The sequence below is a fragment of the Anticarsia gemmatalis genome, chromosome 1 (genome assembly GCF_050436995.1).
Source record: "Anticarsia gemmatalis isolate Benzon Research Colony breed Stoneville strain chromosome 1, ilAntGemm2 primary, whole genome shotgun sequence".
Taxonomy (NCBI): Eukaryota; Metazoa; Arthropoda; class Insecta; order Lepidoptera; family Erebidae; genus Anticarsia; species Anticarsia gemmatalis.
In genome coordinates this window covers 2,030,303-2,048,370 of record NC_134745.1, presented here as the reverse complement: position 1 = coordinate 2,048,370, position 18,068 = coordinate 2,030,303, and the positions used below count along the sequence as shown (strand labels likewise).

The following is an 18,068-nucleotide window of genomic DNA, read 5'->3' as shown; positions in this document are numbered from 1 at the left end:
TGTTTCGACTCGCGAATATACCAATTATAAACGCACAACTCGGGTGTGTACCTATTCATTTTGTTCCGAATTTGCCCTTCCGTGTGTGAATTAAATTAAGTATGCAAATGCTAAGTACCTACAGTTCAGAATCAAACAATTTTCCTTTACGCATTTCGTAAAAGAGAACAAAGGTTTATAATTATAATAGATTATGTTGGTTACTTACCTGAACTAATATTTAGATTTATTAAGATAGATATTATTTGCTTTTCAGTCTCGGTAGGTTTTTAAAGAAGTCTAAAATACTGTGTTATAATAAAATGTTTGTGTTAAGCCCTGCTCGATGTACAAAAAGAAAAAAAAATAGTTCAGATCATTTTTATTTCCATCATTAATTTTGAAATTCAATATGGAACAAAAAAGAGGACGAAAGAGTTTGACGATTCAATTAAAAAATAAAACATTATTACCAGCTTGCAAATAGTTTAAAAAAGCAAGTTGTTTTTTTTTCTTTTCATCTGTTTTAATGGGTTTTATCAAGCATTTTCAGTGCATTTAGAGTGGTTAAAATAAAACGAATGTATAAAAAATCTTTATTTAATTCATACTCTGATATGGAACGTGGATAGAAAGTCAGGTGCTCTAACGACGACATGTTCGAAGTCCATGAATGACAGCCGGCCATCGCCGTCCACGTCTGCTTCGTCCAACACGCTGGCCACGATTTCTTCTCGTTCTTGAGGATGCAATTCCCCTTTTGTTAGCAATCTGGTAGCTTCTAGAAGGTCGTCGCGGCCAATGTACATGTCGTCGTCTAAATCGTAGATGCGAAAAGCGTACCTGTCGAGAAATGAAATATGTTTTTATTAAATCGTTCGAAAATTCGTTAACGTTAACGATAGTCTATATTTTTAAATAAAAAACTTTCATCCCGCTTAATTTTAACGAAATTGATGCTTCTATTTTTCATACCTAATTCTACACGAATGTAAAATTTTTGACAAATTTAAATATGGAGACTTTAGTGAAAATAATATTTATTTTACAAGTAGCTAATCTTATAATTAAAAATGTAAACCATGTTGCGGAAAAGTAAAAGCTCTAAATTTATTTTAGTCACAGTTTTTTTTTTCTTTAACAGCCTCGTTAATGTGATACAAGCCTTTTTCAACTCTTCGTGACCTTAGCTTGTCTCGGCTAGACTCGCCACACCTCAGCAATGTATGGCCCGTTTAATATAATACAATTATCACGTTATTCAACCAACCATGCGTGCAACTAATATAATAATTTATGTAGTTGAGCTAAAAATGTCTCTTATTTTCTAGCGATGAGGTCGATAACTTGAAGTCAACCTATGTTAAAGCATAATGTGAATAAACATACTGATTTACTATAAATTTCGGGCCTTTTTTCCGAACTTTTTCAAGGAAAGAAGGAGAAGAGTATACCTCCATCTTATTTAAAATTTATGGTAAAAAACAATTATTAAAATATTAGTTAGTTCGACCATAAAGTAATTTGTACTATAAATAAAACAAGGCACCTTTGAACATAAATTACGTTATTAATTACAAAAGTTTTCTGCTATTAGAAAGTTTATTGAAGTTTGCAGAAATTACGATGTTAGCTTCAGAAACAGTTGCTCGGTTTGTTTTCTTTTTAGTTTATAGAGATGAGCTCCAGGAGTTTGCGGGAAGTCGAGGATTAGAGGCGGGAAAATAAACCAATACGATTAAAAAGTTAAGATGGATAAGGAATCATGTTTATTCTGCCTGAGCACTTATTTTTCAGTTGTGTGTGTTTCTGTCATTACTGAATTAATTACAAATATTGACTGTTGCACTTTTTATTAATGTTTAAACTACATATGATCTACCACTATCTGCTAAAAATGTATTCACACTGTAAACATCTTAGTGATTACAAACATAAGTACTTATATACCTATGTATTTTGTAGGTACATTGTAGGTTCCTTACCAAGCTTTGATATCTCTGGGTGCAGCTTCACTAAATACAGACATCATGTCGAGAAAATCTTCAAATGTGAGGTTCCCGGAGCCATCGTGTGAGAATACTTGACAGATTCGTCTTTTGAACGGATTTTCCTAAAAAAAGAAATATATTTTATAAGCAAAAAAGTATAAAAGGTTGAAAAAGTCAGACAATTATTTATGCGGCCCGCGTTTCGAACTACTTTTTGAAGACAAGTTATTAAGTACTGAACTTTGACCGCTACTTTACATTTTTAACTAACAAAATGAAAAAGACTCATTTTAAAGCAAAACTTCGCTTCAATCATTGGATTAAGTTGAAAAACTTGCATAACTTTAATCCTTAGACGGATTATAAATACATAAGTATTATATTTTCAATACTTCAAACTTTCCCTAATTTCAATCTATTGAAAGTCGAAAAGAATTTTATTATGGACAAAGTTTAATCTGGCAACTTTACCAAAAACTTTTTCATTCGAAATATTTTTAAGAACACCTACGATGTTTGAATAAGCCATTAGTTATTAAAATGCGTGGCATTACGAAGTTACCTTTGCCAAAAGAGAATTGATTGCGGAATGAAATGTGTAACTTTTTTATTCCTGTTTGAATGTCTCTCAACAAGAACTTTGACTGAATACGTAATGCCTTTGATTTGGTTGCTTTTTATTTAACTTTTGACTTTCTAATGTAGGAAAATATATTAATTTTTATGTACATATGAAATTGAATAATAAAGTATTTGCGAACCGAAAATGTTCCCTACGTAATATTCCTTCAATGGCTATGAAAATTTTGTTCGATAAATCAAATCCAGAAATCTCTAGTCGCCATTTTTTATTTGCCTTAGTGGAATAGTATATTGAAAAAGGTTTTAATGTTCTAAGATTTAAATCAGTTTGCTAAGAGATTACGCTAATCCATTTAGCCTATTGTCGTCTAGCCATATTTTAAAGTAGAACTTTCTTGTAAATCATTAAGCCTGAAGAAAGCCTTTTTTAAAGACGTGGTTTTGTGTAGGTTTGCTCAAGCAGTTTTTTTTGTGATATACCTAGTTTTTTAAAATAAATTAATGACACAAAAGTAAAAACATCTGCGTGAATGTAACTAATTTAAATTCGCTCGTTATTTTCCTAGCTGTAATACTAAGATCAGCTTTTTTCTTGTTTCCCTATATATATAATAATAATATATTATTCTAGAGATCGACCATTAATTTAGTGTAACAAAAAATTAGTAATTGTAGGCTTTTAATACATAATTTCGCTATAGTTTGGGGCCAAATGAGTGGAACATTTTTTTAAAATATAGATAAATGTTTCCTTACTTTTAATTCAGGTAATTTTTCTATCTCCTCCACTGGTACTGCTATTGTGTGTGCTTGGTTTTCTGTCATTCGCTTCGGCACTAGTTCCGGGTTCACTTCTCTGAAGCGTTTGAATACCCTGGAAATATACATAATTTTCAATTAATTACATACATACAAAAATATTATCATGCCTGTTATAACCAAAGGTGTAAAAAACACATATTATTATGTTTCGCCATTAAATATGTTAGTCTTATGAGTAAGGGACTTACTGCCATATAAATATATTTAATTTAAATATGGAAAATAAAATTAAAATGAGACGGCGGCGCACGTGACACTGCCGTTCCGCTTTGATGTACTTCGACCTATCCATCCCGGCAGTGCCACCCAAACCTGTGCCCTATGACAGCTAGCGAAATTTTTCGCGTGCAAAAAATAATATTTAAGTCTAAGTCTTTCGCAAAATGGACGCTTATTTATTGTTTTGTTTTAAAGTTTTTAGTGTATTTAAATATTAATATATACTGGTTTGACTTATAAACATTTTTCTAACGTAGTGTTAGTGTTTTAATTTGATGAGGACGCCATAGTGTTGTTGATGGTTTATCATTATTAGGTAGTGAGTGTTTGTGTTGTTTCGCGGTGCCTACAAACCGTAGGTATACTTTCCTTGGATTCCGCGGGACGCTGATTATAACTTTGTATTTCCCGAGATGGTGATTACTTTAAACAAGTCAACATTTTAACAACGTGCATTCTTTTTCCAAGATACGTGTTCGTGGTGATTAGTGATGATGGACTTGGAACTAAGTAAGTACTTAGCGATTTGCCGCATAAAGTGTCAGTGTCGTCATAGGATCGAGAAGCGCCGGCGCCGAACTCGAGAGTTTACCGACGTTGCCGCTGCTGCTCCAGCGTACACGTAAGTAATATTATAAATTGTTATACGTATGAATGATATTATTTGTACAGAGTTCGCTGAAATAATTTCCGCTGCAACGATTGGTTTTGTTTTGAAGGGGTTTCTACATAGAAAACAAGACGTTCTTTTTTCTATGGTCTTAACATAGCCACTACACCGACAACGTCGTCGTTGTTTTTGTACTACTATAGCCCACGACCTAGTAGAGAAGAGTTCCCAAAATGAAGTAACTGTTTCTAATAGGTCATCTTCAGCTACACCCGTCTAAGGTCACTGATGTTATGAATTCTGAATTTCATATAGGTACCTTGCATACAAGGCTCTCTTCTAAGTTGTTGGCTTATAAACACTATGGTCATTGACTCTAACCATTGGTAGCTATAAATCAGCGAGCCCGGAAGAAAAACATAGCCGCCTTTGGATGAAAATAGTAGTGATTACTGAAATTACTCGTTTGAATCCCAGAAAGGCGGCCAATAGCCAGCCTGGCAACAACAGAATTGCTAACATTTAGAATATTTCCGTGAGAACAATTAAAACTAAAACCACCTTTATTTTTAGGTCAATTTGATAAATTTTAGTACATGTGAGTCTATGTAATAGTTTCCAATTTTCCATAGTAAAGATTTTCCGATAAGCCGTCGTATTGCGGTACACCGAATATAGGTCTCGTAAAAACGATGTTTTTGTACTTTAGTTTTATTGTTGATTAAAGTTTCATAAGAACTTACTAGGTACTTTAATGTACTATGTTATTTTATTACTTGTATTTAATTTCGTCCAAAATGATTTCATATTAACCTGCGGATTGGTTATTGCTCGTTAGTCGTTGCACGAGTTCCTGTCATTACAATTTATTTCAGATTTGATTCGATTTTTGTCTTTGTTTTCTCAATTACATCGAATAGATTATCAATGGCTCTCATTGGCCTTCCGAAATGGCGGTAAATTCACTCTCTGTATCATTGACTATCATAAGTGTCAGCATTTGACATATACGAATAAATGATTTGATTTTGATTTTACGAATTTATTCAGAAAATTTGCTCAAAAGGCTAAATAAAAAGAGTCTGGCGTTCAGTCTTAACTCTATCGTCAAAACAAAAACCGTAAACGTTAAAAGTGGAGTAAGGAGAGGTCCCCTCACCGATTCTCACCATCTTTCAATCGTAGATCGAAACAATTTATTTTATTCTATTTTCTTTTTACTCTAGCAAGCTGACATTGACTTGTGGCTATCATTCTCACTCTTCGATTAGTATAATGGCTAATTAATTAACAGTAGTAATAAATGTCCGGCCTTGTGTATTGACGGGAGTTATTAGGTCAGGTCACTCGATCACATCATTTCGGGAACAAGGTGGGGACATCAAGTTGAATACGCTTGTCTTTTTGTAGGACTAGCAGAGACAGTAGACATTGTCTGCGTAAGACTTAAGCTTTCTTTATGTATGAGGTCAAAAGCCTTTTAGTATGTTTTTTGGTTTCTGAAATGCCTTTGAGTAAGTATTTATAATCTTGACTTAGATAGCTTGATCTGTGTTATTCTGAATGAATAACAGTTGCATTTTATTAACAACGAATATTCTAATGTATCATCCAAGTTAATGAATAAAAGGTATAAAGGTAGTAAATTATATACATACAGCAAAAGTTTGTCACTTTTACTATGTCCACAATGAAGACTGAGAGTAATACACTAATAAGGAACTTAATAAAACATATCCAACTCTTACTGCGCACTTTTCCACACACGAAAACCTAAACTTTTCAACCACATGTTTACCTACAAAGTTCCTGAAAAGGTCACATCCAGTCAAGGCCTCATTACATAACATTTATAACTAATAAGCCTAACAAATGAGATTGTCCTGAAACATTTGGTTTCATATTTTCTCGGTACATTTAAATCGTACAAAGGACGTGAGAGGACAAATGAGGACATTTCTCATTTCGTACGCTTGACAAAAAAGCCGTTTTGTGTAAATTTACTGTCTCTCTGTAGCCCTGATTTACGCGGACGTGGAATTGTGTTTACCTGTGTTGTCGCTATGATAAATTATGAGGTTTTATTTCGGTTACATTACCTAACTTTTTTTGAGTAATGAAGTGCACAGATAGTGAGGTTATTCAAGTCTCTAAAGAAAATAATCATGTTTATTTTTCTAAAATTAGGCCAAGGTAATACCGATATATTATTAATACCGTTATATATACATACCGAAATTTATAAAATTAAACCATTTAAGATAGGTCTCATAAGTTAAATAATAGTAAAATTATAAATGTGTACCGTAACCTTAATACAAAAATTATGCCAGTAAAATTCATCTATACATATAATTAAATTTTAAATAAAACAGAATCTCGACAACTGCCAATCATTGATATTCAAATTCTTTTTTATATTTACAGCCATTAAAAAGGAAAGCGTCTGTCAGCTTCAAAACTACTTTTTTATCGCTAATGACTTTAGCAAACCAGGTATCACACTACCCACGATATTATTTTTAATATCAGGTGTTGCCACCATTAACGACAATCTGTATTTAATGTTCCCGTTATTATGTTACGCCATTGACCTTCGAAGGTTATGGCGTTAAAGTTCAAACATTAAAGAAAATGTATTTCGGTAGAACTAAATAGGTTTTATTCACGATATTCGCGCCCTTTCGACATGGAGTAGAAATAGAATGAAGATGGAAAAACATGTGTTCGTAAAAAGTAATTAAGGCAAATTAAAAACATATATTATACGTTTGATTGTTTAGTAATTAGTTAATTACTGAAGCTTTAAGTATTTAATAGGTTTACAATTGAACTTTTAATAAGTGGTTTTAGGTCTTTAAGTTCAAGGTTCGAGTTTCAGGTCAGCTAATGTGCTGCAATTTTCTTTACAACAATTAAATTAAAATTTTCTTATTAACGAAGCTACACTACGCTATTAGCACATTTTATTTTTTTGAAAATTACATATATTTGGGAAAATAATTACGCGTCGCTCTGTTCATTTAAAACTGTACCTACTTGTAGGTATATGACATTCCATATGTACATTACGACGTTACTTTATTACAATGTTATTAAATATCCAATTCTTATCTAGTTCTCTATCAAATGAAATACTCCACAATACATACTATAGTCACACAACTTAGGGTACCTTGGCATGAATCGTGGATCTATTATAGATTATAACTAGTAATTCTGTGTATTTCTACAAAAAAGTAACTGTATCAAACTGGCTACCGGCAGCTGCATAAGCCTATGGGTCACTCTTGTTCTAAATTCTGAACCTTGCATATAAAACTCTGGACGAACTTGTCGGACTAAATAATATATTTGTTTATCTTTACTATTCGTTTTCCAGTTCGATTACCCGGAAAGGGGTTATTGTACTTATGATAGTTGATAAGTAACATGTGGCTCATAATGTATTAATCAGAATCTGATTCATAGTTTGACCTCTCACCCCTGTGATTCACGAATCGCAAGTCACTTGGCAATAGTGAATAAGTATAGGTTGAATGCTGCTGTTTGTATAGAGTTCTTCACGTTAAAGATATGTATGTTGATGAAAATGGCAAATGAAAAGTGTAAATCGGTGATATTCATATTTATTTAAAAACAATGTATTTTGGCTGTTAATAAATTTATCTGTATCCTTTACAATCGAGGGAAAATCATGTTAGTATTAGTCAGTCCTCAGTGTACACGTATCAAATATTTGCTGTCAAAATTACTTATTGATTTCGTATATCGTAGTTATATATTATGATATATTATCATAGTTTTCAAATGATTGTATGTGACAAAGCAAAGCCTTATTTATCATATTTTCATTACATTATTATTTTTATTATGTTCACAGGAATAAGTAAAAGTTTCCTAAAATAATACTTAGTTTACATTAAAAGTTAAAAATGTAGGTACGAATTTAAACATTTCAAGCATTATTTAACTTCTCAACTTCTATTTTATAGCTTCAGAAAGACTGGGATTATCGTCTGGATTAAGGCCACTTTTCCGGAAACCAAACAAAACTAATTGCTAACTAGTTAATAATGTAGAGATGTGTATAGTACTATCGCTTGTTCACGTGGAGCATGTGTTGGCAACACTGCGTCATTGATAATCCGCTTACCTATTTATGGTTCATTTGATCGTCCGTGTTTTGGTTTTGGAACTGATATGTTTGTCGAAAAATAATAAGTATTAGGTGTTATAAGTACATTACTAATTCTTAAAAAATATTTGGTTAGCGTTCTATTTGAAGTAATAAAGTTGTAATTGAATAGGAAATAGTCGTTTATTGCAACAGTAATAATAGCTTAACTGTGTGTAAAATAAAGGTTGAAATTAAAGGAAGCTAGTTACATTAAAGTTAATACTAGCGTAAAGAATTTGTTTACAAAACACTTTGCATTTCGTTTCAGTAAGAAACCGACGACTCATATGAATAGACGTTAAGAAAATTACAATACAGACAAACGCCCAAACGATTCAACGCTGTTTAAACCCAATATATGTAGGTAGTTACAAACAAAGATGAACTTCAAATTTTTCAGTCATTTAATGTTTAGTAAAAACTCTAACTGGCTTTAGCGTAATCCTACAGACTTTCTATGTGAGCCATAGAACAGAGCTGGGAAAATAATTATATCAATTACGAATTAGTGTAAAACAATTTGTACTATGTATAAATTATATCAAGCTTGAATCTCGGAAAGCTGCGTAGTCCCTCAAGTAATATTTCAGACGTCGTAGTTCGTGTGTGTACGTAGAATCATCACAACACTAAATATATTCATGACGCAGTTGTATTAAAGAAAGCTGACACATTATTTATTAATGTTCAATGCGGCATTTTACTCACACTATAATCATTTAGGTATAATGTATCACGATTTTTATAGCACGTTTGTTAGAATGACAAGATGTATGGATGTGAATGACGTAAGGGAAGTTTGTAGGAATTGTAGCAAATTGTGTTCTTTGGTATCTGTATTTTCCTATGGTACGGTAATATGTGTGAGTTTATGTATGTTTGTATGAAGTTTAAGAATCGAAAGTAGTTTGAGAATTATTGAGTGAGATTCCACTCAAAATTTCACGCTTATTATTTGAGTTTCGTTGTTGTTTTGTCTTTTTCTCACGTCATAATTTTCGAAATTTTCCGGTAGAATATGTGTTATAATTTATCACAAAGAAAAAAGCAGAACGTAAGCGAGTTAAGGTAAATCACCACTCCTTAAACAAGTTAAGAGGCTCCTTTAAAATTAAAAGTGGTTGATAAAATCGGGGTTTCAACTTAAAGTCCTACTTTACGGATAGATTATATGACGGATAGAATGACACCAAAAAGGAAAGATATCTGCTTAATAAGCTAACCGTATTCGTAGGTGGTGAAACCCGTCGTTAATCCTATAAACGTGATAGTCAGTGTGGATAAATGTGTCACTTTATGTACTTACGATATTAGTCATTCGTTGCCTCAAAAAATTGTTTGTAAGGTTTCTGTGAACCGTTGGCTTTGAGAAACTGTGTATACGATCTTAGCAATGTTATGGCTCAAAAACAACTAATGTAATTTGATTAAAATTTTTAATAAACCTTTAGTTAAGTTTAGTATATATAGAATAATAAGATGAAAATCATAGGTCTTTAATATTATCTTAAGAACTCTTTCCAGATAGGTACAAAGTCATGGGTTGAATCTAGTATTACTATATTTGGAATTATTCGTAGGACTTTTACTTCGACAACTCTTTCCGTGTAAGAAAAATCCCGAAATAAAATCTGAATAAATTTAAAAAAGAGTTTATATCGGACCGTAGAAGGAATAAACACATAAACTTTTTGTCTCGGAAACTTTTTACACTTTACACATTTTCGCGGTCAAGAATTAAATAGTATGACTATTACATAGTGGCGATAAAAAGCTCAACCCATAAATACAGAAATAAAAATAAATCAATAAGTAAATAAAAACAAAGATGTCTGCCATTAGCGTGTACTCTAATAATAAGAGTGTGAAATATCATAATGTCGTCCAAACAATGGTTTAAATAAATTAACATGAAAATCGATAACTCTGCCGGCGACATTGTCTTTATTGTCTCGTTATAAAGTGTTGCTTACCTAAGTATCTCTTTCCTTGTAAAAAATGTACAGTCCTGTTTTAAAAAGAAATTATGAATATAGATAAATAAATATTTTTGATCTAAAAATGGTAGAATTATGAATTTAAATGAAGGTTAAAAATATTGTCTCTGTGTACTTAAAATATGACGCTAGAGGAGCTTAAATATATTTCATCAGATTATGAAATAGGTACCTAGTCACATAGATAATTATATAAAGTCTTTCATATTTATCTACATTGCATATATTTTAGTAGAAAAAACAACTTAAAATTTTCTAGTATAAAACGAAAATAATCTGACACTTAACTTTTTCTTCTATTTTTCAATAAGAATAACAATGCTTTTTTTACAGAAAACATTTTAGAATTGTTTTTTATTTATTAAAACGTATATCAGAAAACTTATCATGCATTTAGTTCATAAGGAAAATAATAATATTAATTCTATTACTTACTCAACCCTTAGAAAATAGTTATAATATTTATATACCCTATTTCTAGTCTAGCATCCGAAGTAAACAAAAACAACAAAACTGAAACAGTTCGAAATTCAAATTTTGCGAGGACCACAGACAAAACAGAATACCTGATAATCCTCCAGTTGCTGCTCCGTAAACGTCACAACTTTGTTACCCATCACGGTGAATTTCCACTCGCGGTAAAAAAAAATAACCGTAAAAAATCGGTAAAAAAAGCCGGTAAAAGCTGCCTGTTGCCGCGACAGCGACAAAACACTGGCTGGAAGCGACCATTGGGATTAGGGCGTGACGACGCAGTGTAGTGTGACAGACAGAGGCTCGGTGTCAAGGACAATGTCGATTCGTATGCGTACAGAGAAACCTTGTTAGTACTAGTTTAGATTTATTTGGATGAGTCGCTCGACTGTTTGCTAAACATGTTTTGTTTAGTGTTAGCAAAGCATTCGTAGAATACTCTTACGAGTTCTTAGGAAAACTACAATTTTAAGATTGTCTTGGACAGATTCCAGAAACTTATTCTTAGAAATCTGGATAGAAAAAGACATTTATGTATATTGTTTTCCGAAATAACTTGGTGAATCATAGCGTTTCTTTACTTTCAATTTCTATTATGCATATGAAGTTTATACTTATATCAAAACTTAAACTTACTTAAAGTATTGTTATAGTGGAATTGTAAGCAAGTGTTTTGGCGGTTTTATTCTCGAATTGGTAGACTAAAATAATATAGCCACAACCTATCTGATGACTATCTACGGTAGTAGATCCATAATAATACCACAAAAGCAAAAACAATAATCAATCAACTAATTATAAGGTTAGATAAAAATTTCGATCGAAAAATATGACAATACAAGTTTTGGTTTGCTGTCATGTTAAAAATATGTAAACTAGAATCACTATGAGTTTCTGTTCCCGCGCTACTCTATGTTGAAAGTTAGGCGGGTCGCCTATTAGTCGCCGCGCCCCGGCCTCTGCTGATTGCTCTGTTTTATATTCATACGTACAACTTATTGCAAACTTCGTCCTACATTTTATTCAGATAAGTCTTCATTTGAAATGTTTAGAATTAAAAGTAGGCTGCGTTCTAATTCGATTTCTAACACGTACTTGCCTATAATTATTATAAATAATATTTAACAATATACGAATAGATTATTACGCACATAGTCTTGGAAAAGTGCATGAAACAAAACATTTTTTGAAAAAATAATGTAATATTTTACAATTTTGTTCAAAACCATTTGCAAGAGTGCGGTCCAGCAAAGTTGAATGATTAAAACGCCTCGTCATACTCGACTTTTGAATTTAGAATGTGGAGTCCACATAACAGTTGTATTAAAATTTTACAATTTTGGCTGAAGTTAGAGATTTTTCGTGGAACTTTTAAAAGGATTGAATTGCATTTTTTTATTAAATACTTTGCTTGAGCTTTGTAAATATGGGAAATAATGTATTGTTTAGATTTTAAAATAATTATAATTGAATTTATAAATAACTTCAAGATCTTTTCAGTAAATGTTAAAAAGAATAGAGCAAACAGAAAATACTTAATTTTTTACACATTTCTTCTTAGAATCCTTCATATCATGATTTTGCAGATTGTAAAACTAATATAAACAAACCTGCTTAGGATATCTACTTACCATATAAAGTGATAAAGATCGCGTCTTACGGAAAAAGACTTTGCCACAGAATATAAAAAAGAAAAAGTAGCACTAAAGTAAATAAGAACAGGAACATAGTTCTTTCGCCGGATTTTCGTGTCTCTTTCAAAAAGTACTTATGAGTCGTTTCAAGTGACTGTACCTACACAAAATAAAATTCATACTGGACTTTCTTTAAGATTTATAAAAATGTAATATCTTTACTGTTCCTTTGTCTCTACTTGCAGTACTCTCCTTTTAGTAGAGATTGTGTATGAAAAGTAAATTAGGTTATGTTTTAAAGTGCAGTGTAGACGACCATCCTTAGCCGTTGTATGGCTTTACTGTGTTAAACAAACCTCTTTGTTCAATGTTCATAGATTGACTGGTAAAGATAGATGACCATTTTTTATTTGTTTCATACACATACTAACATTTTGTATTACATACATACATCATAAGCTTGTTGTAAGCAGAGGTGTATGAAATAGTACGTAAATAAATATATTAGTTTATGGTACTAAAGTTGTAGAATGTAGGTGCTGAATAAAGTTTGGTGCAAGAAGTTGAACTACGCAGCTGCTATAGAATAAAGTTATTATATTTTGAATCACTTTTTTAAATATATCAAGAATGTTAAACTATGACCCAGCTATCTCGGTTATCTTCGTAGTGCCTTTTAAAAGTATTAGCTTGGCTCTTGTATGCTGTAAATCCTGTAGTCTTTGTTTAAAATTCTAAGAGAAACTAGAGTTCAAAGCTATGCGGGTCTTATCTGCGGCTAACATCTGTATTGTGATCTCAATTACTAAATTATAAATTCTAAGTTATGAGGATTAAAATAATTTTGTATCTAACTCGTGTAGAGAATAATAGAATAAAATATTTAGGATGATCAAATCTACAATAATTTTTGGCCGTAGTATAACAATTTCTAAATCCATTTTAAAAATAACTGAAATGGTACCATTGCCTACCCCTACGCAGTATAGAGACGTTTAACTTTACTAGGAACCAAATGCCAATTAATAAAAGAAAAATATTAGTCTATAGTTATGATTTTTTTTTGTTATGCCGTTTATCTATAATTATGATACATGACAATGCTACCAGTCTTCGGAGCTTGTTACCCAAAGACAGCGATGCTGACATATTACTATAGTACAAAAATACAAACCTAAAAGTGTTGAACGAAACATCCTCTTTCGCGTAAAAAAGAAACAGGTTGAAAAATGTGTTGATAGAGCAACGAAAAACTGAACTATCAGCACTCGGTAAACTACACTGCGGTCGTCGTCCGATACAATTTGCGTTCGGAAAATACTAGGTAGAAAGGTACTAGCTAACGACGGAAAACGAACGAAAGCTGTAAAATACTCACGGTAGAAAAGCGTTGTGGAATTATGCGTCCGAGGAGGTTTTGGAAAAAAGGTCTTGTAAAACATAAAACCAGTTTTACATATCTGGCAAACATCTTGATCCTTATCCAATAAAATGTTCAAAAATATAAAAAAAAATAACGAACTATACAATTAAAAAAGTGAAAAATGTTATGTGTATAACATATTATTATTACGGTCAGGTCAAAACTACATTTAGTTGCGGATAAGGCACTACAGCATTCCGTCTTCTAATGAAGACTCAGAGTAGGCACACACACAAGACGTGATAGTAACATTTGTGACGTCAAAGATTCAGTGGGGAGAAAAATTGGGAAGTTCCCAACTACATGACATATGACATGTATAACATAAAAATACATACATACAATGAGATCATACTTGTTAAATCGAATAATACGTAATTTTATGCGCATTAGTATCGATAGATAGAAATAAAAACAAGAAATTGCGCACTGTTCGACTGCTGGGCAAGGATCTCCTCCCGGAATGAGGGAGGGAACTTAGGCCTTCAGTCAGAGTTAGACATTGCAGTACAAAATTTTTAGTAGGTGCCTTGCAGAAGACTTTCGAAGATATTTTTAACGCCCTCCTTCTGCTAGGCAAGGTTCTCCTCCCAGAGTGAGGGAGGGATTAAGCCCCGAGTCCAATATTAGAAATTGCAGTATTACATTTTTGGTAGGTGTCTTGCAAGAGACTTTCAAAGCTATTTTTAACAAGTAATTAAAACTAAAAATACGTGTGCCATTGCGTAGCCCCATTACGTGAGGTGCAAGTCTCAAGGGAGACTCTGAATGTGACCGTGAATTCCATGTGATTTGTCATTTTAACTGCTTTCATTAACGCCATGTCGTATTTCGTGCTGGAATGAAAACAATGATAAAATACGTCTGTGATATATTTTATGTTCTAAACAATTTATGTCTTTTGAGTTTTAATTTGTAAATTATGTACTTAATTTTTTTAATTCGTAGTTATAAATTTAAATTTGTAATTTGTTACTACGGCAAAAATCTTTACTTAGTAAACCATCAATGACTGTTATGTAGAGCTATAAAGTAAAAATAAGTATATAAACAAAAATTACCAGTAGCGCGATTCTATACAGTCGGTACTATCGAGTATCGAAAGTTTGACATTCAAAATGTGCTGTAGAAAGTTTCAACTTTTTCCGCTAGAGGCGCTGATCAGTTTTTCATACAAGATGTCTTTATAGCTAGCCGGTTGTCAATAGTCGATAGTAGTAGAGTCGAACTGCAGTAGCGTAATTCTGTTCAGTCGGTACCGTCGAGTAGAAATTTTTACATTTAGAATGTACTGCCAAAATATATCCTACGACACCCGTGAGAGGCGCTGATTAGATTTTTATACAAATTTTCTCGATTCAATTCAATTCAAATTCGACAAGTCGGTTGTCGGTAGTCGATAGTAGTAGACAATTGAGCTACTGTTCTTAATGTTTCAACCCATCAAATCATCAACAAATAAAGGTTCTATAATAAAACACATAATGAAATACATATATTTTATTAGATAGCTACGCCCACCCCCCGCACTCGGCCTGGCATTCTCGTTCAGAAGCGAAGTTATTGCTGACAGGCGGCGACGCGACGGGGTGACAGTGCTTCGACCATCTGATCTCGAAACACACTTTTGTGTACCAGTTGAATACGTATCTGTAAATAGGAGAATTGTTAAGAAATGACGATATTAAGGTTTAGAAGTAAGGTAGATAATATATGTATTACCTAAGGAGCGGATAATATAGTGTCCAGAAATAACTGAAATCGTATTGATTATACAAGGTTTAATTAAGATTATTATGAAGAACTATTACGATATGAATAACTAACGATATTTCAGTTTTGGAATAAAGATTATTCTAGCTCAGATCTTGTATCGCGGGGACTTTTACAAACATACAAACAACATACACAAAATACAACCAGACCCGAAGCAACTATTTGTGGATCGCACAAATAACTGTTCCGTGTGGGTATCAAACCCACAACCTCCTGACGTAATGGTAGTGGCATGGTGACCTTAAAGACTGCGCCACGGGGGCAGTTAATTTTAAGTAAAGATTTTTTTTTTTAGTTTAAGTCAAAAATCTTATTATTTCAAGAAAGCTTTTATAAGTAACAGCTACTGGTAACATAATAATATAGACGTATGTGCTTAGATCCAATCACTTGGACGATTAATCTGAAATCTAATATGTACATGATTACATCGCAATCAATCTAATTACATCAGAATCTCTGGATTGATTAATATTATGTTGTACAGTACCTAGCGTAAGCTCCACGCCTCGTTTCATCATGTACTTATTAGTACGACATGATATGTTTTCCGACGATGAGTTTTACTTAGCTATAATTTGTAAGTTCTATTAAGTTGAGTCAAAATGCGACGGAAATTGTTCCTTAATTCGTTGGTAAAGACTAAAAACTGCGGCTACTTTTGTGCCATGTCACTTTATGTTGCAATCTCCAAAACACAGTTACATAAATATGTGCCTTATATAGTACCCTAAATGTTAAACACTTAGTAAGATTTTTTTTTTTTAAACATTAACGTTATTATAAATGAAATATGTATATTCATGACGAAAAAAATAATTAAGTAAGAAAATACAGTAGTACATTTTTAAAGATTTATGCTAATACTGCGTGAAATTGCAACCAATTTTACTAATTTTGAAGCTAATATTATGTGTGCTTCTGACTAACACATTTCTAAAATTTGCTTTTTATTCACCTTCAATCTTTACCGACGGTACCGTAAAAAGCTTGGCAATTGCATCCTAAGCATCTACGCAGCTCGTAACATCCCCGTCTCAATAAGGTAATACTACAAAATGCAAATGCACCTCATTCAGTATTCCATTACCTGACTTGGTGCGGCCATCTGTATCTCACTGGGTATTCTATCAGGCAGTGCTTCTCCTTTGGCGTTTCTTGACACAGTCTGTAGTCCACTGTATTTGAAAGAGATTATTTATGAAACACATGTTAATATAGTTATTAGTAGAAAGTTAAATTAATTCTAGGGTCTATTGTTCCGACTATTTATTGGTAGAAACACAAGTTTTCGCTTGCGAGTTTAACGAGGTGGAAACCGGGTTTATAATCTTTGATTTCGGAATTTTAAGCATTGTCGGACCTATGTTATGGGGATTCGTAGTGTTTATGTGTGTGGTACTAATTCTTTCTTCTTTTTGCGATAACGTTGATATTTTTATACAAACTTGTTCATTGAAATATAGATTAAATAATCAACACTAAATTTAAAAGTCCGTTAAAATCTCGCATTTTTCATAAAACATAATATTTGCACTATAAAAATTGCATATTAAAAAATCCATCCATTTCCGCCCGAGGCTTAACGCAGTATTCATTAGGAAGGCTTGATAAAAATATTGCAAATAAAAATGTTTTTCGTTTTTTATAATTGAACTTATTGAGAGTAAACAAGGTAGAAGCTGAATGTTATTTCTGTTTATTTAGCAATTTTTCACTATTTTAACTATTTTTAAAGAGTATTTCTGTATAGATTTTATTTTGTTGATATTATATATATTTTTTTTTGTTTTTAATAGAAAGGTTTTTTGTTTATGGTTTTGGTTGTAACGAAATGGCAAGTTTAACTAGTAAAAAATGCTATAGGTAATTATTTATTACTTACGGGGCCAATACTCCATCTTAGGCAGATATAGCATCAGATAGATAGGAATAACATAATAATAATATATGTTACGCGTAGTATTAATCGTTTATCTCTATTGTAACGAAAAGTATCTAGTTTTTAACATTAAATTTTACAGTAATACGATTTTTTTAAACTTAACATTTAGCGGAATGTTATTTTTTCACGACATTCCTGTGAATCTAAATGCATTTAATGAAAGGCTTACATACTCTTTTTATTACCTGGATTAACTAACAAGATAATTTTGATCTCGAAAAATCTTTTCACGCGGACGAAGTTGTGGGCAGAAGTTTATGTGAACTGGCCTTACCCCCAGTTTCTGAGGTACATTTAGCGGTAGTTTATCTATTCAATAACGTTTTTTATATGAGTTTAAACGCTATTGAATAGATAAACTACCGCTAAATGTCCTCAGAAACCGAGGGTTAGTCAACTTATCGTACAAACACGATAATACTTATTACTCTTGAAC

General features: G+C 32.2%; 1 protein-coding gene across 1 annotated transcript; it reads right to left on the bottom strand.

The window, feature by feature from the left end:
- Positions 1 to 565: 565 nt before the first annotated feature.
- Positions 566 to 11,130, bottom strand: Cib2 (Calcium and integrin binding family member 2). Its single transcript, XM_076122540.1, has 5 exons — positions 10,947 to 11,130; positions 10,357 to 10,391; positions 3,309 to 3,426; positions 1,965 to 2,092; positions 566 to 822 (listed from the first exon to the last, which is right to left on the bottom strand). Exons 1-5 carry the CDS (start codon positions 10,995 to 10,997, stop codon positions 585 to 587), a joined length of 570 nt encoding a protein of 189 aa, XP_075978655.1. The 5' UTR covers positions 10,998 to 11,130; the 3' UTR covers positions 566 to 584.
- Positions 11,131 to 18,068: the final 6,938 nt, after the last annotated feature.